A 24,567-nucleotide genomic window follows, 5' to 3' on the forward strand; every position below is an offset into this window, starting at 1 on the left:
ACCTTCCAAACCCCAAAGATGGTTGCCTTCCTCGCAGACACGTCAGCAAAGGTTCGTTTTCACCTCCGATTTTGGCGACGCCGGGAGTTTCGTACCTATTTGTAGGACATTGTGATTGAGAGCAATTAGACAAACAACCCGTAAGAAAACGCTCATTAATTCCACCGCAGCCAGGAACTTCTGGTCACTGAGCAGCTCAAGCAGCTCCCTGCATGCGAGTGTCCACCGGGACAGCTGGCAGAACAGACCTGAGCGAGTCCAACCTTGCCTTATGGCCGGTTTTTGTTTGGGTTTGTTGTTTCGGGTTGGGGGAAGCTCACGTTCCTACATTCAGGCCAGGACATAAAGCTTTTCAGAGCCAGTTCACCTGTGACGAGCTTTTATCAGCTGCGACCTCTGGATCCCATCACCCTGCTGCTGCCGCCAGCTCTCCCTGCTAACCAAACCCTGCACAGCACCTCCAGACAGCTCTACCCTTCAGCTCAAGAAGTACCAGCACAAGCAGAAATCCTCAGGCCAAAAAGCCAAGACTTCACACATCCCCTGCTCCATCACTGCCCTCAATTCCATACACTTTCACCCCAGTACTCCTAAGTCCCCGTTGTCCCTTGACATCCAGCCACAGGTTCAGATTCCAACCACACTGCCTGAAGCAAAGCAGTACACTGCAAGCATACAATACCTGCCAAATTACAATGAAACTAATTTACACGTTTGCGATAGCCCCCAGAAACTGGGTGCTGGAAGGCTGTGCATTTTGCATTTTACAAGGCTGCTCAGCAGCAAGACGGGCTGAAATGTAACAGGGCCACAGCATTCAGGAAAAAGCAGCCTCTCCTTGCCTGCAGGTGCTCCAGCACAGGACAAGCAAAACAGATGCTGCTTCCTTACTGCCTGGAAGCCTGAATTCTGCTTATATTCCAAAGTAACATATAAGCATAAAATGATCAATTCACCTCTTGACTTCCTCCAACATCCCAGTATCTGCAAATCATTCTGAAGTGAGGACATTTTGGAAGACAAGCGACTGTTATATAAACATTTTTAGAAAGCTCACACAAACCAAATCTTTATTCTTTGTCGCAGAAAATAAATACAGGTGCATATCTTCATATGCTTTATAGAAAAGCACTCCTACAAAATCACTTAAATGCATACAACAGTACAACCTTTTTGGCTTTTTAAATGCAAATATTATACAGTCACTTCATTTCATTATCTTTTAAAGCACTTGTAGCAAGCAGCTTTGGAAAAGGAATGCTTAGTTTAGAAGCCAAATTCTTGCTTCAAGTGTTTTGTGGGTTTTTTTCCACCATGTATATAGTGCAACTAACCTATAAGCAACTAGAACAGTTTTCTGTAAAACGTTTCCCACCTCCCTCCCTCTCTCACCACTTTTCACCCCCCAAAAAAACTGCAAAGAAAAAAAAACAGCTCTTAAAAAACTGTTCTACCTTGATACTTCAACCAAGAGAAAACAAAACGTGGCTCAACAGAAATATTAAGTAAGCATGATGCTTCACAGCTCGTTATCTTGTCACTTCCAGTTTGGCCCAAGGTGTTTTATTTAAATTAGAAAGCTTTAATCATCCAGTCCAATATTTCTGAAAAGGTACGACATCGACTCCCCGTTGTGGATCCTGCGAATGGCTTCTGAGAGGATCATGCTGATATCCACAGTCTTGATTTTAGGGCACTGCAGTTTCTGGATTTCATGTGGAATCGTGTTTGTAACAACCACCTAAAGGAAGAGGACAAACTGGTCACATACAGCCCCTCCATCCTTTCCACCTGCCTATCAGAACTGTGAAACTCCACGTCCACCCTCCAGATCCTACTGAACCAGCCTGGCTGACAAAGGAACAGGATTTCACATTGCTGCCAGGATCAAAATCTCAGGGATATCAACGCACTGCTGTAGGACTCCTCAGAGCCACAGAGACCAGCTGCAGTGCTCCCCTTCTTTTAATGCCAGCACTAAGTTCAAAAAGGAAGGTACAAAATTCCCCTCCAACGTGTGGGAGATAAGTGTGCCAGTACTGACAGCTCATCTCTTCACTCTCCTAGTTTCCCACTGCTACAGTGTCAGGATATAGAGATGCCACTTTTCTAGCATGCAAGACAAGAGTAATAAAGCCTAAACACAGGATCCTATCCAGATCAATTCTTAATGCCAGTATATGTTAAGAATCAAGTCAGGAAAAATTTGCTGACTTAAAAAAGAAAAATCATCTGAGTAGAAATTCAGCATGCATGCTTACTTCATCAATTGCAGATTCTTCTATCAGCCTGGGAGCATCCGAAGACAGCAGGCCGTGTGTGGCCATTACGAAGATCTTGTAAGCCCCCCTCTCCTTGAGGGTCTCTGCTGCAGCAAGAAAGCTGTCAACATCATCTATAATGTCATCCTGTCAAACAAAGGGGACACTGAGCCACTGGAGCTCAGCACGTTCTCACACAGATCAACCTTTCACCTTTTCCAGATACAACACCCAAATGTTATCAGAAGCCCACCACCAAAGTTCAGTTACTAATGCAACAAAAACTGTACTTGCTGTCTGCAACTTTAACATACTGAATATGATTTATCCAAAGGCACAGCATTTTACTCACCACGATGATAGCTATTCTTCCGCCTACATCTCCAACAACTGTGATGGGTGGTTTTTCCTTGGGAATCAGCACTGATTAACAGCAATGTTTTAGAGAAATAGAAAACAGAAAGGAAAAGAAGGTTTATACAATTTACATTAAGTGTAAAAACATCTGCCTTGCATCAATCACCACTGTTTTAGAGAGAAGCAACGTGACAAGTATTCCAACAGCATTTCTGGAAAATGCAAAAAAAATATATTTTAAGTCCAACCAAAAGCATGAATGACACGGGTACAGTGGCTTGCAGACACAAGCAGTTCCATCAGACCCAAGCTAGGGTTATGCAGTGAAGTTTTGCTGGTGCAGCTCCAGGTCACAGCCCATTCAGCACAGCTCCTCTGTCAAGCACACAACGCTGACCCACACACACACAAAGCCAGGCCAGCTCAGCTTACAACTCCACGTCCCAGAACAAAATCCAACCACAACCAAGAGGCAGAAGAGCGCGGCCTCTGCGCCCCCCTGCCCCATGTGACGGCACAGATGTCACACGCAGCACAGCACCAGAACCAGGGATCACAGACACCCAGCAGCAATCTTCTCTTCCCCCTCATGTTCTCAGAAAGATTGCTGATGGTCCAGCACTATCATCCCTGCCCCAAAACCACAGAAAGCAAGAGGTGAACACTTTCACACACAAACTTACTTACTGGGTATCTCCAAACTGGGATGAATAGCAGCTACATTCTTGGCTGTGGGCGGCGAATGTCGACCATCCACCATGTCAGACTCAGCATCCTGAGCTTCCCCATGAATCACTGCAATTCCCAACCGTAAACGTTCAGCAAATGACTGGGCCCTGGAGAGGAAGGGTTAAAGAAAAATAATCATGTATATATAAGGTGCACACATTAAACCTAAAACATTTCACATGCAGACACGTCTAACCTACAAGTATTTTAATTTTATTTTTAAAGTTACAGAGGAAAAGCGAAATGATCCTAAAATTGCAGGACAATAGAAGAAATCAGTTATCCCATGACATCTTATTTTCACTAGGCTTGTGACAGGCAGAATAGCCTTGGAAGTGTCCATACAGGCTTTGCAAGCAACAGGTCAAATGCTGCAAAGGCAACAAATCTGATTGCTCCCTTCCATTTTGCCCAGTCAAAAAAAAAAACAAAACCAAAACCAAAAAGCAAATGAAACTTTCTGGCCTTCAGCATTCTTGAGATCCTGTGCTTCAGCCGCTGACATGTAACCATCATCAAGAATATCTGGATTGCTGACGTTTAATGAAACACAAACAATTGTTCACCTGCTTCTTTTTAGCAAGACGTGGACTGGGGAAGGCAGCATCCCTGACCTTCTGACTCGCGGCCTTGGATATCCTACTGAAGAGGCATCAAACAACGATGCTGCCTAACAAACAGCTCTTGAAATTTAAACAGCAATCTACAAACTCACAAGTTCCCCCACCATGCAGTATTTTCCTGAATTAGAATTTATGTAAAGAAGTACCAAGTCAGCTGAAGGAGTGGGAAAAGCAGAGAGGCAGGAAAAAAGGAAATTTGCAGCCAGTGCCTGCATCCCAGCTGCCAGCAGCAAGGACAAATGAAGCGGGATTCGCCCCGCTGACACACTGAGCTGATCTGATCTCCCTCTGCTCAAAGCCACACCAGCACATACAAAGCCAAACGCCTTGTCCTAACCTCAGTACCTGCGACTTGTGGCCTGAATTACCTCCTTTACATTCAAGCCTTGTTTCACTATCCAAACAACTCAAAGTCCACAGAATAATTTGCTCACTGCGATGCTCTGCTAATTAAAAACGAAGACTTTTCTGCACTGCGGTTCTCGTAGTTTTCTTTTTCAAAAGGTTGAATGCATATAAATCATGATTCCAAACATTTATTTCAAGAGTTATGACTTAAAAGGCATAATCACATGAACGAATCGATCATTAAAAACCACAACGTTACACTGAAGTTCAAAACAACACTCAAATGATTTATTCATTTTCCACTGAACTCAGAAACTGCAGAAACATTCTGAACTCCTTCAAGCAGAAGCTGTCACAAGAAGAACGTCACATTCATCCAGAGAATGTGTTCCTCTATTGGGATAAACCATTCAGCCATTCTCTTCCGAGTACAACAGGTCTCCTCAAGCACTGCTCTGAAATGCACCTGTGTAATGTGAGGAAACTGAACACACACAGCTCTGGGATCCTCTTCTGCACATCTGCGACTGACTGAGCTGCTAACGGTGTGACAAGCTACTTGCTGGCATATGCAGTTACCTGGCAAGCATGAAAACGTTTCAACAAACATCTCTGGACCTAGGAGGCAATGCTGACACCAAAGAAATGAAATAAAGACAAGCATGTGAAAAATAACCATCAAAATCAAAACAAGTCACCTGAAAACTACTGCTGGGAAACAAAGATGCCAAAGGTCACTGCCCCAGCATACTTCTACAAATAAAACATTTCTGATTTACGATGTAAAACAACGAAAACCTTTTTTATGAAGACAATCAAAGAAGTCTTGGCTTAAGCCTAGGTAACTTCTCAGCAAATTACTGGTTTTACTACAGCAAAAATAATATCTCTTAAATCACCAACCAGCTCTTTGCCATCCTCCCTGAGTAGCATAACTGCAACGAGCTCAGGTACAGCAACCAGAAAGCTCCAGGAATTAATTCCAACTGTTTGGGCAACAGAACTTCTCACATCAAACAGCCTCAGCCCTCAAACCCCACCATGCCAGATGGTGAGTGAGGATCTGATAACAAAGCTCTAAGCTGTGATCGTTAAGCAATTACTCCGGATTAACTGTGTTCTTCCAGCCATTTTGCTTCACTCACAATAGGCAACCCGTGGTGTAAACACAGAAAAATAGGACTAAATAGCTTCTGAATACTAAGCACTGCATGGATTTATCATAGTGGTAAACACCACACATCTGACAGTTAAGTGGCAGGGGGTGTGGGCTGCATCTTCTAACTGCTGCTCTTGTCTAGGTTCACCTGATCTGAAAAGCAAAATCACAACAGAGATTTCCTGCTCTAACAAGAGAGCAGATCTTACCCACCTCTTTGCAGACGCAGGTGATTTGGCCACAATTACAGCATTCCTGTAGTCTGGTATCTGTAGTAAATAACAGATAGCAATGTCTACTTTGTATCTTCAGACAGATTTAAACTCAGTAAGAATCAAAATTTCATTCTGCCAAAAGAATTTTAAACATTGAATGTTTTACCTAACATAAGAAAGCAACCTCGAGAATCCACAGTGTGTGATGAGACTTCACGTCTCAGTAAGCCCAGCCATGAAGCAAATTCAGACTTTTAACTCACAATTCCACCTTTCATTCATATCAGGTTATACAGATTACACAAAAGCAACTGCCTTAGAGTAATATGCAGACTACAAAGGCAAATGTTAAAAAACAGGAAACCATGAAAACTGAAGTTTCCCGTCCTATTTAAATTGTCTTGCAAATCCACACAGCAGCCTTTCAACACTTAAAACACAGTATTTCATCTTTCCTTCTTTGTGGAGTTGTTCTTCCAGTTACAGGGAAAAAAAAAGAAAAGAAAAAGAAAAAAAAAAAAAGAGACAGGCCTCTCCATGACATCACAGCAACTCCTCACACGTACCATCAACAGCTTCAAATTCTACAGCCAACATTCTGGTCCTGGAGCCACAGTTTATGTCCTCTCTGTAGGTCAGCGTGAGGACGCCGCTCCAGATGCTGACAGCAGCAAAGTGGGAAGACCAAGAAGTTTGGTTTTCATTTCAAGGTCTATGGGGACATGAGTCAGTCTTTACATGCACCATCCCTCCCAGGCTTGCTGCCTCACTGTCATACTGGCTTTTCTTCTCTGACACTCTCGCTTCATTTAGCCAGCATTTTAGTCCCCATCTCTCATCTCAGTCTCCTGTTTTCCCTTCCAAAGCTCCTTGTCAGACCAATCTTTCCTCGCCCAGTTTCAACCATTCCACTATCTACATTTCCAGTCCTTTCTCGCCTCTTTTCCAACAGCACTTTGTGTTCCTCTCACTGCAGTCCTTCCTTGCAAACTCAGCATTATCCTGGGACAATCAGTCTGCCACAGAGCACAGCAGGCAAACAACCTGCCTGGTCCTGCAGCAGCTCAACACTCCACGGCCGCTCTCAGCTGCAACAACAAGTCCTACAGAACTGATCAGATCCCTGGAGAACCCCAGCGTTACAGACCTCAAGAGCTGCTAATGAATACCTGCAAACAGTTCTGTTAGAGCTGTCATTTGGCAAAACTGGGGGACGGTACCCCGAAACAGAGTTTGTGGCCTCACTGTCAGATGCTAAATACCTCCAAAACATGGAAACATTTCTTTCTCCCAACCACAAGCTAAGTTCTTCCACAGCCTTATCCTCAGACACAGAAACCACACCAGCCAAATATTTCCAAAAACATTCTATCTGAAAGAATTCTTTTTTTCCACGCTTACTGAAGTACTGAATTTTGGCATGGACCCAACAACTGAAAACAAGGGCTTTGCAGAGGATGTGTCAGGAAACATTAATAATCCGCAGCGCTACCAACTCCACCTACAGCAGTGGGAATTCAGCATGTTCTGTCCTTTACAAATGCTAAGTCAAACAACAGCCTAGGAAGATGAACATGTTGGAAGGTACAGACAAGGCAGGGCCTGTCATTTGACATAATAAAGGCTTTGATCTTGTTCAAACATCATTGCCTCACTTTTCCCCTGCCGAATTACCGAATTTGTTCTCATCTCTTCAAAAATGAAGTCAGAAAGCCAGAAATGTCATCCAAGAGACAGCAGAGCATCAACAGCTGCTGGTAACAAAGAGCTACATCACTCTGAGATTGGCAAATCACTCTAAGATTAACATGTATGCACAGGAAAGAAGACAATAACTATAAATATTTGCTGGACATACAAAGGAAAACCACCAAATTATCTTCATTCCACATGGATTTCACTGACTGGACTGACTTCATCCCAGAGCACCAAATAATTCCTTCACACCTGTGCATAAATCCCTGGCAGTGAACAGCCACAAGGCCTCATCCCCTGAGCTTTCAGTTCAATGCTTTGTAAGGGACCTTCACTCTTACCAATCCGGATTCTATCTCCTGCTGTTCAGTGCATCCCATCACAACTCCCACCTGAAACATTTTCCATGCTGTGCCATTCACGGTGCAGGAGATGCAGCAGCCAAGGTAAGCTTGAGAAGAACACTGAATTCTTTCTGAGCAACACCAGAGGAATCTTTTACAAAGGGATAATAAATACAATTTGGCTAGAGAAACTACTCGCCAATATAAAACCCAGGTGATCACAGTGGTTCAGTCAACTTCACTTCTAGCAAGTCATCTCTAACAAGCAGAGGAAGGAAGAAACAAAAACCAAAGTATATCTAAACAAAGTCCCCTCCACATCCACCTCAGCAGTGCTTTGTGGATGCTCCCTGGTTAGAAAGCAGCAGGAAGAACAGACTCAGCTGCAACAACTCCTTGTAAATCATTCTGACAATCACCTATCAAAACGTGCTTAAAGACTAAACCACATCCTGACCTCCTCACCTACCATAGACAACAGGTTCAAGTAACATGCAGTGGCAAAACTTGTCTTCAATCCTTCTACTTGGTCTTTTACTTTCTTTTCTCTAACTTACACAGTGATTACAGTGCACAACTGTGGAAGAATGGTGAAATGGTGACATGAAGGATGGTGCCACAGCCAAGAGCCCAGAGTTTTGTTCCATAGCTTTCCCTCATGCTAGGAGTGCAGCACCAAATGATGGCTGGCACTCAGCTGGGAATTGAGCAAGAGAATCTTAACAATCATGGTGGGTTTGTTTGTATTTGCATTTTTTTTTTTTAAATTCAGGCATCCATCTCTCTGCAAATGAAAAGGTGTGGCTTAAAAAGAAACAATTACTTTCTTCCAAATTTACACTTAGTCAAGACATAAAATGCATCTTATACCTACAATTATCAACTGCACAATTCGTACACTGTGCAGCACTTCTCAAAGCACTTTCTGAAAGTCACATCCACCTCAGAAGACAGAGCACTGGATGCACACAGCATCAGAAGTCACACTCAAGCCCTGAACAAACAGCAGGAGATTCCCCACAGAATAATCTGTCCTTATCTTCAGATCAAGATGCACAGACTTCCATCATTTACATGGTAACCTACACAGTACTTTCACAATGTAACTTATGTAAGTTACACCTAACAAGCATTCCATCCTGTAAATGGCAAACAGGAGAGGAAAAGGACAACCAGAATAGGGAAATGCTCTTTTTTAAAAATATGAACATGTGTGAGAGATGGAACAGCAGCCTTACATGGATAATAAAATGCCAGTTCTTCATGAAAGGAAACCTCGGTCCTCTGACGGGAGAAGAACCAACTTCACGATTCCTGCCCCAAAATGACCCTTCCTCCTTTCAAAATCTGTTTGAAGAATTAATCTTTTCACAGGAATTTGCTTCAAGAGTCTCAAGACGTGACAAAAAAAAATTAAAGAAACAAAAGGCTGCAATAGAATGGCTTTCTCACCTCTTCTTGGATGTACTGCAGTAAAAACGGAGATGCTCTCAAGTTATCAACTGGAATATTGAAGAAGCCCTGTATTTCCTTCTGATGTAAATCCATGGTAATAAGATGAGTTAGTCCTTCAGAAACAAAATAAAATAGACATATGGACAAGCAGATGAAGAACATTATTTTTCTATTCAATTTAACAGGTTTTTTTCAAAACAAGCTCTGTGAGCTGCTCTGGTACTAGAAGCACACAGCTGTGTCCCTTTCACACACAGGGGTTGCCATGCCTCCAGACGCCTCAGAGCAACCTCCATCAGTGGATCAGCAGTGCCACACTGAGGCAGCTGTGATCCTTCTCCATTTGACACGTGACAAAATGCAACCACAAAGGAGATGGATACAGAAAGGATCTACGGCACACAGCATGAGCCTGGCACAGCAAACATCTGAGTTCTGAGCTCCTGAGAAATGGATCCAAATTCCACTCATTGCTATGTTTCTTCTTTCAAAATAAGAACCAGATCCCAGCGTTCACTGCTACTGCACGTCCTTCCCAGGGACAGGAGTAGAAGGAAAGAAGCAGAAAAGAAACTCTATTGAGGACTGACAACGAATAATCACGTTCTCCCACGTCAACTCAAATGTAAAGAGGAGACAAAGCACATTCTCCACTAGGTAAAAGAGACAGACTAGAAATGAGAAAGCACAACTGTTCGAGATTGAGGAAGGCAAAGAACAGCACTGTGAGGGAGACAGCATGACCTGAAGTGGCAGACCCATCTCACCTGCACAGCAGGATGCAGTGTGAGGTGGATGCTGCATTTTTTTCCCTTAACTCCTCATTTGCAGCTCTCTCTCATTATACCCTTCTATGCGATTTTAAACTTACAAAAACTGACGTTACTTTTAATAAAAGTCTCAGCTTGCACACTGACCTCTTTCAATCTGAATGCTGAGCATAGGATCCCCCATTGCCCCGATTATTTCATAACAATCTCCATCCTTACCAGCTTTGCACATCATTGAAGCCAGTAATTTAGAAACAATGGAGCCCCTTTTTCTCATCTTGCACTGTTTGCTGTAGGGGAAGTAAGGAATCACTCCAATAATGCTTTTGGCACAGGATGTTTTACAGGCATACACCATGATCAGGAGTTCCATGATCGTAGTATTCACATCCCTGCAATGAGAAGCATCTGGTTTTGTATCCAGGAATAAAAATCCTGCAGCAGAATTAAAGGTAACACCTGCACACAGAGATTTCACTCCACTGTAGTAAGAGTGCTGTCAGAGATTCTTCAGAAAGAATCCAGTTGTGCACCTAAGGATGCAAGCACCCTGTACCTACCACTGTAATTCTTCACTGCATTTGTTTTTCACTTTTTGGGGCAACTCAGCAGTTTTTGTTATAGCACCCTTCAGGCTTTTAGGAATACAGAACAGTGTTGTAACAACTACACCACAACTCTGTTTTTTTCTCATGGTTGAACTAAATCATTTTAGAGGTCTTCTCCAACCTTAATGATTCAATGAATCTATCCCTAACATTTATTGCTATTGTGTACAAAACAGATATATTTTTCAATACACATAGCTTAAATTTTAAAAGATGGCTTGCAATACATTTCCCTTTTGTTCAAGCCAACAACAGGCTAAATATACTGTAAGCACCGTCTGTTTTCTGCTCTAAATGAGAAGATAGAGAGGGCCTCCCTGCAGATGGGAACCAGTCAGCAACTCAGACACCTCCTACTCCTGTAGCCACTAGAAATTTTTTTTTAAAAAGTCTTCACATGTGTAAAGTTCTTTTCAAAACAACAAAATGGTTTTCTGAATCACCAAACACACTGCCCAGGAAACGTTTCTGCTACTTTGAGAAGCCTTAACGGCGCTGGAGCCACAGCACTGAAAAGGAAGGAATTCAGAGAACATGGTGAGCAGAAGAATGCACTTAGCAGAAGAACTGAGAGAGGCCATGGGGAAAGTTTCAATGATATTTTCACTGAAAGTAAAATTAATTGATGTTAGCGTATAATGAAGTCTTCTTTGTGCATGTATTAAAAATATACAATCTAACCTCATCATACTGTATCACACACATATGATGCAATGAGAAGTTAAAACAGAAGCATTCTTATGGACAGCCTACACCAAAATACAGAGAAGTGCCTTTAAACAGGTACTCACTTTGAAACTGTCTGGATGATAAACACATCCTTTCCTCTCACAGACTCCTGAATTTGTACTCTTGTTTCTGCCAAGAAGAGAACTATGTAAGACTTGCTGGAGCAAAATGCAACAGAAACAAGAAGAGGGTAGCCAAAATCTGCACACTGTAGACAGGTAAGATTCCAGTTTTGCCAATTAAATGCTCACCTCTATTTGGCTCTTGATAAACCTGAACCTTCCCCATCTCAACTCCTAATCGCCTGCAGGAAGAGAAAACAAACCAGAATATGAGAAAACGAAAGGTAAAACAAATGAAGAGCCCACAGTGCCATAGCTACTGAAAAGGCTGCATTTGAGGAGAAAAACAGGAAAAGAAAACCACAAGTCCTAAAATCAGCAACTGCAGTGGAAATCTCTTGATGCAGCCACACTGCAGGTTAAGCTAAACTCGTTTTCAAGTCAAGCTCAGAACAAGCAGTGGAATAAAAATACTGCTTCTTAAATTATGTAACAAGTTCTCATTCTTATATATCTGCACGCATTACACACACGCTGCACTGTCTCTAAATCTACACAGTTGACAACATAAACATTCACAACACTCAACGACCACTTCTAAAGCACTCTTTTCCAAAGAAAAACATCAATCTAAAGTGTATGGAAAAATACTAGTGAGCTCTATTCAATGAATAAAGAAAGATTAAAGCCTGCTGAGTTTATTCCATTTCAGTATCAGCACAGACCACAAGCAGAAAGCAGGATATGACAGGTACGCATGCCCAAATCCTTCTCATGCACAGCTCCTTTCTACATTTAGCTTTGGTACAAAAATCTCAGGAATAACCACATAACAAAAGAGAAAACCAGCCTTTACTAAAACAAGTCCCATCATAAAGACAGAGGTCCCACGCTGCCCTGCAGGCAGATATTACTTACTCAGCAATTCTCTTTGATAGTTCCATGCATGAAGAATTGGAATTAGCTGAAAACAGCACCAGTCCACCTTTCGTTATATTCATGATGGCCCCAGTTTCAGTTGATGGCACACAAAACATCAAACCTAAGTTGTCTTCCCACTCCTAAAAGACTGGAAGAGATCAAAGGCCTGGTAAATCCACATGTTAAAAACACAAAAAGAACAAATTTTCTCTGTTTAGACAATGAGTTTTTTGTAAGGCTGTATTCTCCAACATTCTTAGTATTTACAACCACTGCAGTGGTTTGTGATCCACAGGCTAGCTCAGCATACCTAGAGATGTGGCACAAAGAACAGGCCTTCCACCTGTCCTGTTTTCTCCTACCCCCAAGCTTCACATAACCTGCCAGAAAAACGTTTCACTGGAAGTCTCCAAAAGATCTCCCCTAGACAACTTCCTAACAGATGGGTTTTTTATTTGTTGGGGTTTAAAATGCTCTCCTTAGGCTATAATTTAGCAGCACAGATTCTCCTTTCCACAGCTCCCTTTCTAGAGCTAAGCAACACTGACTCTCAATATCACAACGCCACTCAGGTACGGTCTGAGCTCACGAGAGCCCTGTGGGTCCTGGTCCTGTTTGGTCCAACAAAGTGAGAGTATACTAGAAATGCTTTTAGGCCTCAGAACATCAGCTGAAAGCATCTTTCTCTGGCATACCAGGAACAACGTTGAGACAACCTTCAATTGTTACTGCAAACCTCTACATGGCAATTTGAAGACAACTTTTATCTCCAGTTATGTTACCTTCCTTCCTGCACTGATTAGGAAAATAAAGAGTAATTAAGAATCTGGTGAAAGATGAGAGCTGTTTCACATTTATTGCTCAGCATGCACCTTAATCCACAACAAGGTACTGCCATTCACTACCAACAAGGAAGATTTGCAGTTTTTCACATAAACACAGGTCAAGGACATGTGGATGTACTGCAGCAGCAACAACTGCGTGGTGTAGGGAGAAGTCAGTTTTGTGAAGCAACACTGACGCATCAAACAAGAAAAGGATGCTGGGACGACAGCAAACTGACGACAACTTTATGTATTAGATGTGCATAGATGTGACTCCACAGGTGCCCATGGGACCACAGCCCTCCCTGGCTGCAGGTGGATGCATCTCCCAGGCCAGGCTGTAAGAAAACACACATTTCACAGTGCAGGCTGCTCCACCAGCTCCTACCCTTCCTTCTGGGCAGGACGCAGCTACACCCGCATTACCTGATGAATACAACGATTCCTGGACGGGCTGCGCACGATCCCATCGCTTTCCCTTTTACACCTCCACCAACTCAGCGCGTGCAATACGGAAGGCAACAGAGGCATAAACAGCTGTCTGGAATCACCGCTTCTAAACGCGATCGCCACGGGCTGGGGGCAGCCTGGGCCCTTCCCACGAGGGGATGCGGTTCTCTACAGCCCCAGAAAGACCTGGGCGGCGATCGATCCTCCCGGCTCGCTCAGAGGGCCGAGCCCCGCACCCACACTCCCTACCGCTCCGTATTCCCTCGAGGGAGCGGCCCGAGCGCCCCTCAGTCCCCGTCGTGCCACCAACCACACCCCCGCTCCTGCCTTCACCTGCGGGGCCGCCAACGAACCCCCCGGAAAGCGGCTCCCTCCCACACGGCCGCTGAGGGGAAACCCGTTTCTCGGGCGGCGGGGCGCTGTGCGGGGCAGGGTGTGGAAGGGGAACAACGGAGCGTCCCTTGCTGAAAGCCTTACCTACCGGCTCCTGCCCTCCGGTCCCGGGAGAAGGCGACCCGGCCCGGAGGGATGGTGGGGAAGTAGAGGCAGCGCGAAGCTCAGCCCCTCCAGCGGTTATCCGCTCGCAAGATGGCGGCGCCGCGAGGGGGGGGGGGCGGGCGGAGGGTGCGCGAGGGGCGGGAGAGAGGCCACGCCCTGCCCCCCCCCCCCCCCCGCCCCCCCCCGCCGAGGCCTCGCGCCGCTCTGAGGGGCGTCTCCGTCGGCGCCATTTTGCCCCCCTGCGGTGGGGGGGGGATACTGAGTCACGGCCGAGGAGGGCCGATTTGGGGTGCGTGCTGTTAACGTGTCGTTTCATGTTTTCCCCGCTCGGATGTCACAGGGGTGGGCAGTGGTATCCGTCAGGGTTGTGGAAGCCTCCTCACAAAATCCGAGCTGTATGGCTGTATCCGACTGTACTGTGAAGTACACTGCACAGTGCTAGGTTTTGTTATCCTGCCCAAATTCAGGAGGGTAAAGCAGACAGTCATGTTGTGGTACGTGGGTCAGAGTTCTATCCTTTGGAGTACAGGTACAGATCAGGTGCTTTTGACTGCACCTTCTCACAAAATAATTATTCCTGGGCTGCAACATACAGCGTGCATTGGAACAAGGCCTGTAGCACCGAGCAGAGACCTGTGTGCCATGAAAGACACAGAAAAGCTGCTCATACTGCTCACCCAATGCACAAAGACAACTTCAGATTTTGTACTTTGAAACTTCTTACAATGAAACTGCCACCGTGAGCTGCATTTTTTGCTTTAAGCATTCACATGCTTGCCTGCAGCTCACAATATGCGCTTCAACAGTTGTCTCCACTGCCAGCAGTCAGAGCAGGGCAGGACAGCAGTTGAACCTGGACCAGCTGCCAGATGCTGAGCAGTCCGCACGCAGCACTCCTCACAGAGCACAGACATCCGTCTGAAATGCATGAGACCTGTTTGTGTCCTCAGAGAGGCAGTGCTGCAGCGATTCCATGCGTGTCTGCAGGATCTCAGGTTGGAAAGTGTCATAAAATGGGCCCCGTGCCTCCTCACCGCCCCCACCATTTCCAGTCTGCGTTCCTCTGCTTACAGGCTGCTGCTCCCGCTGTTGATTCAGGTTCCTTGACCTTTGCGGGTTCCTTTTTGTTTTGCAGGGAAGGCGGCTTTGAGCCTTTTGTCAGCCTCTTCATAGAGCAGCAGAGACTTCTTAGCGTCAGTCCTCATCACAGGGTTTCACTGCAGGCTGATGGCAGAGCAGCCAGAAACAACACATGTTGAAGCGCTGACCCACAGTGCAATCAGCAGCCTTCCTCAGAGGCATTTTTCAATACCCTCAGGGCACACAGAATTTGCTGACTACTCGATTTGTCCTGCCCCGAATTCCTGACATTTACACAAGCAAACCACAGGACCAGGAACTAAAAAAAAATTATGTCTTCTGATCCTTTTTCTTGGGCCACTGTCTGCGTTTCCTCAAAGAAAATCAGTTTCTTTCCTGCCTCTGTTTTCCTGGTCAGAGGATTACAAATGGAAGCCTCCAGTCCCAACGGAGAGGGATTTGTTAATATTACAATATGTTCTTCAAATACTGAGAGTTTAACAGATTGCTTTCCCAAAACGAGCACCTGGTTTTTAATTTCATTTACAATGATCCAATTAGCAGTCATCTAAGGAATTCTGGAAAACTGTTACGTGTGACTGGAGCAGCTCAGGGAAATCTGTTGTTCTTAATCCAGATACAATTCTGTCAGGAAGAAGTGTGCCATAAAGTATGAATTTAAGAAGCCCACAGTTAGTCCAGCCAAGGTGAAGGGCACTGCTCATCCAGCGCTTGGCCAGACGACAGCCTGCATCCATCACCTGAGAGACAACAAATGCTTGTGTCATCCTGTCTCCTAAGCTCCATCCATCACTGCTCTGCCAGGTTGCAGTTTCGTATTGTTTGCTGTTGCTTTGTTAAAAATCTCCTGCCAATCTACTTGTTGGCAAGAGTTATTGAGCTTGGCACACCAAAGAAATGTTTTGCTTTCATCCTGACACTGCCCTGTGAGTGTGCTTTGTCTCTCCCAGTAGTCTTACAAGGCACCTTGAAGAAATCTTCTGCCCCACATATCCTTCCAGAGCCTGCTGGGACACCCTGCAGCATGTAGGAACCTTCACACTGAGCACCTCCACGCTCAGCACAGCCTCAAGGCTGCCACCTCCAGTCCCTACCTCAGGAGTGACTGTATCTGGTTTCTAGAAGATGGAAGAAACCTGGATACTGCCCAGCTAGCAAGGCAGAGCTCAAAGTAGCTATAGATTTCTGAATCTCCCCAGCGCATGGAAGTGATCTGGAAAATAGCATTTCCCACTTCTGGGAACTAAAGTGCCTTAAGAAAGGCCCCAGAGCAGAGCAGGCATCTTATCTACGTGAAGGGCTAAATAGCACTCTTTTTGTTTAATCAAATATTAATGCTTAACTATGGCTTGACTGTCTGCAGGAAACAGGCACCAACTGATTCTATTATAGTAAAGTCCCTCCTAAATCGTAAGTATATCTATTTGGGGAAAAGAGATGTATAAAAAAAAAAACAGAGTTTAGTTTGTTTCCCATTCCTAATAGTACTGCGTGTTCCAGGTCAGTCTGAAATGATTAACAGATCTGCCACATCAGCCTTCAGCACAGGCATGGAGTATCTGCTATCAGCCTTCAAACAAAGAAACAACAGACTTGTTGGAATAGCCAGTGTTTAACAGGTCACTGCACAGAAAAATGTCTCAAGCTGGATGAAAGGGAGAGGATTTGAGCAAACGCTGTCCTGGAACAAGAACCAGCAGTAGTGTCTTCTGCTTTGTTTGCATATTCTCTTTGCTGGCTGCAATTGCATGCAGCAGTGTCCTGTAAAGTTTGTGTCACAGTCATAACTGTTTTGCCCTTCAGTTCTCCCTTAAACAAAAGCCACAGAACAATGAAGTGGCGTCACTGTAGGGAAGTTGAACAGCCACACAGTGCTAAATGCTTTATTTCACTGTCCTATCACTAGCTCCTAGTTTGACTTGGCATTTACTGCATTACTGCACAAGGCTACAGCTCCTCTACACAGAGGAAGTGAGCACGCATCATGATCTGGGCAGGCTCTTAGTGAATATTCAGGAAAGGTTTGAACTAGGCATGGGTCACTGCACAGCGGCTTGCTAATGAAAGCAGAGCTCAGTAGGAAGAAGATCCTGTGCTTCACATACACAAATATGGGGGAGGGAGGGTGAGGGAAGGAAGGGGAAGGTAAAGAGACTGCCGACTTCCATCTCTGCCCAGAGCAGCTAGGCAGAAACTAGGAGAAGTGCAGGGAGGACCAGAGAGCAACCTGCAGGTGCACCCTGATCTCCTCCCAGCTTGGTGCAGAACAGGGCTGAGCCCAGAACAGCAGTAACACACAAACACCTGTGCAGGTTGGGATCCTTACCCAGCTGCAATTCCAAGAAATGATGGACCTCCATACACTGCCTTTAGCTTGACCTTATCTAACAAGCCCCTTCCCCAGGTTCAGGAGTGAGACACTTTAAAAGTTTTACTCACCAGGGAGATTTCACCGGAAGAAATGCAAAAGAACTAGTAGACTTCTCACAGGCTTTTATTGTTTCATTTAGGAGCATCTACTGAGAACTTCCTTCCCTGCTGAATCACTCTCCATCCATCCATCTGCAGCCACCTTCCGCTGCTGGTACTTCCTCTTGTTCTTCCCTCCCTCTTTCCTCTTAACTGTTCTGAGCCCAGTTTTTTATTTGCATGCTCTCCTCCAGGTTCCAAGGACAGAGTACAATCTCTTCTTTAATGCTGCTCGGTTGGTTTGTCCCTGATAGCTCTGCAGTTTCTCCCACCTCCAGAGTCACCTGCTATACTCTCTCCTCCAAAGCAAAGCAGCCACAGCTCTAGTTGAAATCCTGGCTTAAAATGCTTGCTAGAAAAACATAGAACTGCCAGGCATAGCAATAATCCACTGCTATCAAGGACTACACGCTGCAAGTCCCCCAGGCTTTAACTGCCCGAGATCTTTATTAAATCCTTTTCTAAGATCCTGTCTTCCTTGCAGAAGCTGCTGTGTCACAAAATGCAGCTGTACTATGGTGGTGCCCCAGCATAATGAAAATACCACGCTTACTTTTTCTTGTGCTAAAGAAAACACCACACCATCCAACCAGAAATGGACCACTGACCTGGTACCACTTAGCCTGGGATTCAGTCAGGATGGTCACAGTCATGTTGTTTTGGGATTTTGCCCATTCTATTTTCACTCACCTGAACCAGCCCCACGACATTATTCCCCCCCCCGGCACCAGGCAGCACGGTATCTCCTTCCCTTTCTCCCTTTGAGGACAGCTCTGAACAGTGCAGGGTGTGCTCAGAAGGCACAGGCTGTGGGTTTTCTGCCATGACAAAGCCTCTAGCCCGAATCGCCTGCCAAGCCTTTCTGAGCTCTGTCACTCTGAGATGTTTTGGTGATACCACATTCACCTCACCCACCTCCAAAGCATTAATGACCTCACCCAAATTCTCACACTGCCCTGCTACTTCACACCAAACACCCCAGCTACCAAAACTTGCTCGTTCTCAGCTTCCTCCACGCACAACTGAGCCCAGCACACCCCGAGCAGCTCTGTCCATCTCAATCCTATTTGTAGGAATGGAGCTGTCAGCCTGCCCACAGAGCCGCCCTCCGCAGGGCCAATCAGGCCGAGGCCAGCAGGACAGCCGACCTGTGCCTTTCTCAACTGCAAATACCAGGGGTTCAGGCTGTTCCTGAAGCCCAGCACCACCCAACTGATCACATCTGAAAGAGCCTTGAGAGCAAAGCTGCGTCAGAGGGGGGCACAGGTGCCAAAAATGCTGCTTGACCCCTTAGGATTGTTTGCTTGTCTTTGGATTTTTTTCTTTATTCAAGTTTTTTTTATTTACACACATGGCAAATATGAATATCAGAGAGAATGAATAGCCTGCCTCTAGTCAGCAATGAGGGACTACCGTAATTATTGTTGTAATAATGGAATAGCCTGAACACAAGCGAATTCAGTATGAGAGATTTATCTTGGAACCAGTCCCTGGGCAGCCTAACCGCACCCGGTGTCAGCTTTATACAGAGGCTTGGGATCAGACCCAGGATGACAGAACGATTTCTGTGACCATCCTGCAACACAGCAATGGCCGTGAGCTGTTGGTTACTGCCGATGAAACATTCCCATTTGTTCCCCAGCAGTATTTTGACAGGTGTTCTCAGCAACAGCTGTTTGAAACTCTCTAAGTCCCTTTCCCGTCATGCAAGGAGAGAGCTTTGTGAAGGCACGCTATTTTGCTTAACCATAATAATGTGCCACTTAAAGAGGAGGCAACTTCTGGGAGGGGTATTAAGACAATTTAGTTGTGGGATTCAATGGGATTTGCTAAAGCTGCTGTGCTAATGGCATGCTGTGCTTGGCTGAGATGCCAGGGAGAAGGTGGTGCTCTGCAAGTTGCTCTCCTGGTATTTGAGCAGCAGTTCCTTATACCATCCAGACTCTGCTTCACTGACATCAGAACCCTGTACCCATCTGGTACGCCCAAATGCCCCACAAAATTACATCCTTTCTTATCCCAAACTGTGATGCTCCAAGTTCAAGTGTTCTGGGACGATGAGAGAGGCACAATGGGAGGCCAAGGCCTTGGTCCAGCAATCTCAGAGATGCTTGTCACAAGGAATTATGTGGGCTCTGCAAACAGATGAAGAAAACCAGAAAGAGCAAACACTGGTCTGCACAACCTTGACACTGCAATCAATGCTGTCATTTGCCACCAGGAGCAAGTAAACAGCCCCAGCATTGCACTGCATAGCAAACATTGCAGCTTTATCTGGATGACAGGCAGCAATTTGTGGTAAAGGTAAATCTTTCTGTTCACTCATGCTTGACATATGGATGGTCTTGCTACATTCCCTGATCTCAGTGGGATTACGCGTGAATTTAAGGTTAAGTACATGCATGCCTGTAGGAGCACAACCTTCATTTAATATTGTGTGACCCAGCAGACCCGTAATTAATCCCTAACATGTTCAGGTGACAGAGCTCACTCGGTGCTGTCATCCACACAGAAATGAGACGTGCACGTTCATACATTCAGGCTGGCATTCAGACAGATTTTCCAGCCATTGAAGCAATGAGGTTTCGAGAGCCGCTCAGAGGCTGCTTCCTAGCAGCATAAATGGGACAGTGGCAGTTTGTGCCATGTAACAGGCAGGGGAAGGAGGTGTGATACCAGCACCTGCTCACACAGCTGCCTCATGTTGGGATGGGAACCTTCCCTTCTACCTGACCGACATTGTATGCCATAGTCATTGAAGCTGTTCAGAGGCTGATCAAACCCAGGGGAATAACACCACCATCTTCATCCCAAGCACTTTGCAAAAGTGAAATGTGGGCAAAACCAATTCCAGATTTGCTCTTCCTTCTCTGCCTTGCTGGATTTCAGACAAACCTCCTCACACAGGCTGAGTGCTGCCTATGTCAGACAGGGGAGAGTTACTGGGAGCAATTTCCAAATCATGGGTATTGAACCTTCTTATCTAGCTGCTTTGTCAGCAAACATGAGCATGCATGTTTTGAATGGATCACACAGGCAGCACAATAGGCTGGGTATGTTTTAAATAAGTTTAATGGAGTTTAATATTCATTCACCAACAGTACAAAATGAGACTTTTCAGCTATACAAGGGCCAGAAGCAGGTCAAACACAAACGTGGAGTAGCATTGCTTAGGAACAGTTATGCTGAACACCAAAGTAAGTGGATAAGTGGGACACAACCAACAACTTGTCTCAGGAGGGAAAGGACAAAGCTAGCCCAGACCCTACAGAAATACACATAACCACCTCATAATCCTATTTCTTTAAAAGCTGCATTTGCTGAAGTGCCTCCAGACAGATCCCACTGCATGTTCATCCTGCTTTTTTTTTTTTTTTTAATTTAATCATCTTCTACTTAAAAATCAGCAGCCCATGTGCCAGATTGGTATGATGCACGGGAAAAGATGTACTTTCTTTACTGATTCAGTTATAAGGAATTTATGAAGCAGCTCTTCCCTCCGTCCTCTTGGCCAGCTGAAGTGCCGGCTGCGCCTGCTGCCAGCATACCTGCATCCAATTTTGCCCTCTGGTGGAACCCCAGAATTTTGCATCCCAGCAAAGACTGGCTGCCAGGAAAGCCTGGCAAGTGCAGAGAACACATCCTGCCAGCAGCTAACTTGCCATTCGGGAATGCCCTGGGGGTGAACCCAGTGGTGATGCAGACTCGGGTGCCTACAAGGTGACCCACTGAGCTCAGAGGCTGCTTCTCATGGCTGAAGAACGCTGGAGAGAAGGGAAAATAAAGGGAGTCCTGTCAGCAAAGTCACAGACTCAGTGACGTTTACAAAGGGTCGCCTGCTAAAAATGGGGTGTTGTGACAAATCAGCAGGAAAAAAAAGAAGAGAGACAAAGAGAGAAAAAGAGAGAGAGGAAACTGCCCTGCAGTGTGCCCATGATGAACCATGCCCAGTCAGAGCCTTGGGACTTCTGCTTCCGAGGCAGACCTGGACTTCCTCCTGCTGCTCAGGCTGCCCAGCATTGACTCCTCACTGAAGGCCCCCTCAAAGGTCGACAAGATGGACTGGCAAAACTTCTCCTTGAAATCTGGCCCCACAAAGACGTAAAGGATGGGGTTTATACAGCTGTTGAAGAAAGCGAGGCTGGAAACCAAGGGGATTCCTATGTAGAGGGCCATTTTCATCTCGTGACTGGAAGAGTTTTGAGATATTTCTAGCAAGGAGAAGACGTGATAGGGGAAATAACAGAGGAAGAATGAGACTGTGACGGCAATGATAATTCTGTACGGCTTTGCAGAGCTGGCTAGTTGCCTTCTTTTCAGCTTGACAGCAACAACGCTGTAGCAGATGAGAATCACTGTGAAGGGGATGAGGAACCCACATAAGAACCGCGTTACGATCATCGCTTTGTGCCGCATCCTCCACAGCCTCCGTGTCTCCTCGGCCGTGTAGTCATCAGACAGCGCGAAGTTGTTGTAGCAGCTGGTGATGTTATGGGAACTGACCGCAGTGTCACGAAAAATGAGGTACGGGGAGCTGAGCAGGACAGCCACCCCCCACGTCCCCAGCGCCACCCTGGCCGCCAGCTCCGGGCTCCTGCGGTTGTGGGACCACACGGGGAAGGCCACGGCCACGCAGCGGTCCACGCTGATGACCATCAGGAGGAAGACGCTGGCGAACATGTTGAGGAAGGCGATGGTGCTGTTCAGCTTGCACAGCAGCTTCCCGAAGGGCCAGTGGAAGTCCAGAGCGGTGTAGATGATGCTGAGGGGCAGGAAAAAGGTGAAGATGAAGTCAGCGATGGCCAGGTTGAGGAACCACACTGAGTTCACTGTCTTCTTCATCTTGAAGCCTGCAATCCAGATGACGAGGCCGTTCCCTGTCACCCCCAGCACACAAGCAATGCTGTACACCACCATGGAGAGGACATGCAGGCTCTTCTGGAGGCCAGAATAGTGGTCGTGGACTGTGGCATTCCCAGAGGGCATGGAGGGGGAGCTGTCAGGGAAGGGTGATGGAGAAGAAGAGACGGTCTCCATTGCCAGCAAGCTGGGGTCCTGAAATCATAACAGCACACGCTGCTATTACCTGCAGCTCCCTTAGCTTTGGGGAGAATCTTTGACTGCAACCATACACAAAATGGACGCAAAGATGAAATCTGCACTTAAAATGACTTAATAACGAACATACTTCTCTATAGAACATCTCAAGTTTCAGAATGGTAGATAAATAGTTGTGAGGCACAAGGAATTTAAGCCACTTGAGCAAGTGAACCGATACAGAGGGAGGAAGAGAGTCCGAAAGTTTTGAGTTGATCTGATCTTGTCATGAAAGGGTGATGCCAGCAGGAAGGGGAGACGTTTGAGCAGAGGCTCAGCCATCATGGGGACAACTCAGAGTCCCAGTGCTGCAAGCTTTTGCAGACAGGGACCAACCAAGACTAAAAGAATTACTTATCTCTTGGCAAGTCCCTGGATGCCCACAGAGATTGTCACCCACACTGACAGCCAGCCCACTAACGCTGAGAGGTGGAAAATAAATGATATCAAACATCTTTTTGCTTACAGCTCTTTCCACACCACAGGGCCCAGGAGGCTGCGGGCAGAGGGTTGGCATCTGCCCTGCCTCCCTGTCACCCTGTGACCCGAGACACCAGCCCAGGCTCTGCCGCTGGCATTGGCAGTGTCAGAACAACTCATCCACAAGCAGTCTGTGACAGCAGCCGGCCATGGGCTGAGAGCAGAACTACAAAAACCCAACTTGCACAGCTGTGGCCAAGCTCTTCGGTGATGGAAGACAAATTAGCAGAGCTAAAAACTGTTAGAATTCTGAAGTTAAAAGATTGTTCCTTCAGCAGCTATCAAAGTATCATAGAATTATTAAGATAGAAAAGATCTCCCAAGATCAAGTCCAATTCCAACCCCAACCCACCCCACCGTGCCCACTGCCCACAGCCCTCAGTGCCACCTCTCCACATTCTGGAGCACCTCCAGGGACGGTGGCCCCACCACTCCCTGGGCAGCAGTGCCAGTGCCTGACCGCTCTCTGGGAGAAGAAATTGTTCCTAGCATCCATCCTGAACCTCCCCTAGTGCAACTTAAGGCCATTACCTTCTATCCTATCACTGTTACCTGGGAGGAAAGCACCTAAGGACGTGTACAGTTCAGGCAGAGCGGTATCCAAGGTGAGTTTTGGTGCAACAGCCACCCCTGCACCCACACACCCAGCTCCGCACCCAGCACCCCTCACCGCCAGGACCCGGCGGCACTCACCGCAGCACCGCACTGCTCCCGCTCTGCCCGCAGCCCCACGCACTGCAGCCCCACTGCTTTGAGACACCGCTCCTCACGCTGTGACTCACAGTGCACACTCTGCTTTTCCATCGCTTGGGATCACAAGGAATTTACTGGGACCGCTTATTCCCTACCTCTGTTCCTCAATTTACAGCACGCTCATTTAACCCCTGAAGCTCTGTCCGTGGTCTCTTGGATCAGGTTGGCCAAACCCAAGGGCCCACTTGTGTTTGCAGCACACAGCACAGCGCTACTCCAGCCTGCAAGCCTCATCCTTCCGGGGCTGAAACACTCCTCCAGGGCACCGGCCCACCCCGCAGTGCAGCAGGGCTGTTCTGTGCGCAGGGAGCAGTGCAGGCTCTGCTTCCGCAGGCTGTGCTCCCACACCGTGGCTGAGCACCGCGCACAGCGGACCCGCCGAGTTCAGCGCATCACCCCGGACAGCAGCCCCGCCACCGGGGCGGCGGGATGCGGGGCAGCGGGGAGCACCTCTAGGGCTGGCAGGGAGGCCAGGGGGATCTCGGCCGGCGGGGAGCCCCTGTGCTGGGGAAGTGGCGGCTCCCGCGTGCGCAGGGCCCGGCGCAGCCCCCGGCCCGGCCAAGGTCAACCCGCGTGCCGGCAGAGCCGCCCGCCCCGCCTGAGCGCGGGTCATGGGGAG

General features: G+C 46.6%; 2 protein-coding genes across 8 annotated transcripts; both read right to left on the reverse strand.

Moving 5' to 3' along the window:
* Window positions 1-1,041: 1,041 nt before the first annotated feature.
* On the reverse strand, window positions 1,042-18,648 carry PRPSAP2 (phosphoribosyl pyrophosphate synthetase associated protein 2). Of its 7 annotated transcripts, none has more exons than XM_042827887.1 (12): window positions 17,589-18,648; window positions 15,120-15,272; window positions 12,274-12,424; window positions 11,545-11,597; window positions 11,356-11,422; window positions 10,176-10,348; window positions 9,184-9,299; window positions 5,691-5,746; window positions 3,306-3,454; window positions 2,614-2,684; window positions 2,262-2,408; window positions 1,042-1,741 (listed from the first exon to the last, which is right to left on the reverse strand). In XM_042827887.1, exons 3-12 carry the CDS (start codon window positions 12,390-12,392, stop codon window positions 1,583-1,585), a joined length of 1,110 nt encoding a protein of 369 aa, XP_042683821.1. In that variant the 5' UTR covers window positions 12,393-12,424; window positions 15,120-15,272; window positions 17,589-18,648; the 3' UTR covers window positions 1,042-1,582. The 7 variants fall into 7 exon arrangements, with proteins under 7 accessions (XP_042683821.1, XP_042683824.1, XP_042683822.1 ...); XM_042827890.1 differs by lacking the exons at window positions 15,120-15,272; window positions 17,589-18,648 and adding exons at window positions 13,298-13,438; window positions 13,527-14,018; XM_042827888.1 differs by lacking the exon at window positions 15,120-15,272.
* A 2,033-nt stretch (window positions 18,649-20,681) lies between these two features.
* On the reverse strand, window positions 20,682-24,292 carry LOC122165155 (chemokine-like receptor 1). The gene is made up of 2 exons (XM_042827884.1): window positions 23,889-24,292; window positions 20,682-22,673 (listed from the first exon to the last, which is right to left on the reverse strand). The coding sequence occupies exons 1-2, from the start codon at window positions 23,997-23,999 to the stop codon at window positions 21,570-21,572; spliced, it is 1,215 nt and encodes a 404-aa protein (XP_042683818.1). The 5' UTR covers window positions 24,000-24,292; the 3' UTR covers window positions 20,682-21,569.
* Between the last annotated feature and the right edge of the window lie 275 nt (window positions 24,293-24,567).

The sequence above is a fragment of the Centrocercus urophasianus genome, unplaced genomic scaffold (genome assembly GCF_019232065.1).
Source record: "Centrocercus urophasianus isolate 14NV4802_14NV808 unplaced genomic scaffold, USGS_Curo_1.0 seq_29, whole genome shotgun sequence".
Classification (NCBI taxonomy): Eukaryota; Metazoa; Chordata; class Aves; order Galliformes; family Phasianidae; genus Centrocercus; species Centrocercus urophasianus.

Excerpts from the sequence above, each read along its gene's own strand:
- PRPSAP2 (XM_042827888.1), bottom strand. The coding sequence starts at position 12,392 with ATGTTTTGTGTGCCATCAACTGAAACTGGGGCCATCATGAATATAACG. Across the intron at positions 11,598-12,273 it reads CTATCAAAGAGAATTGCTGA|GCGATTAGGAGTTGAGATGG; the intron begins GTAAGTAATATC and ends CTCTTCCTGCAG. Across the intron at positions 2,685-3,305 it reads TCCCAGTTTGGAGATACCCA|TGCTGATTCCCAAGGAAAAA; the intron begins GTAAGTAAGTTT and ends GCTGTTAATCAG.
- LOC122165155 (XM_042827884.1), bottom strand. The coding sequence starts at position 23,999 with ATGGAAAAGCAGAGTGTGCACTGTGAGTCACAGCGTGAGGAGCGGTGT. Across the intron at positions 22,674-23,888 it reads GGGAGCAGTGCGGTGCTGCG|GACCCCAGCTTGCTGGCAAT; the intron begins GTGAGTGCCGCC and ends TTATGATTTCAG.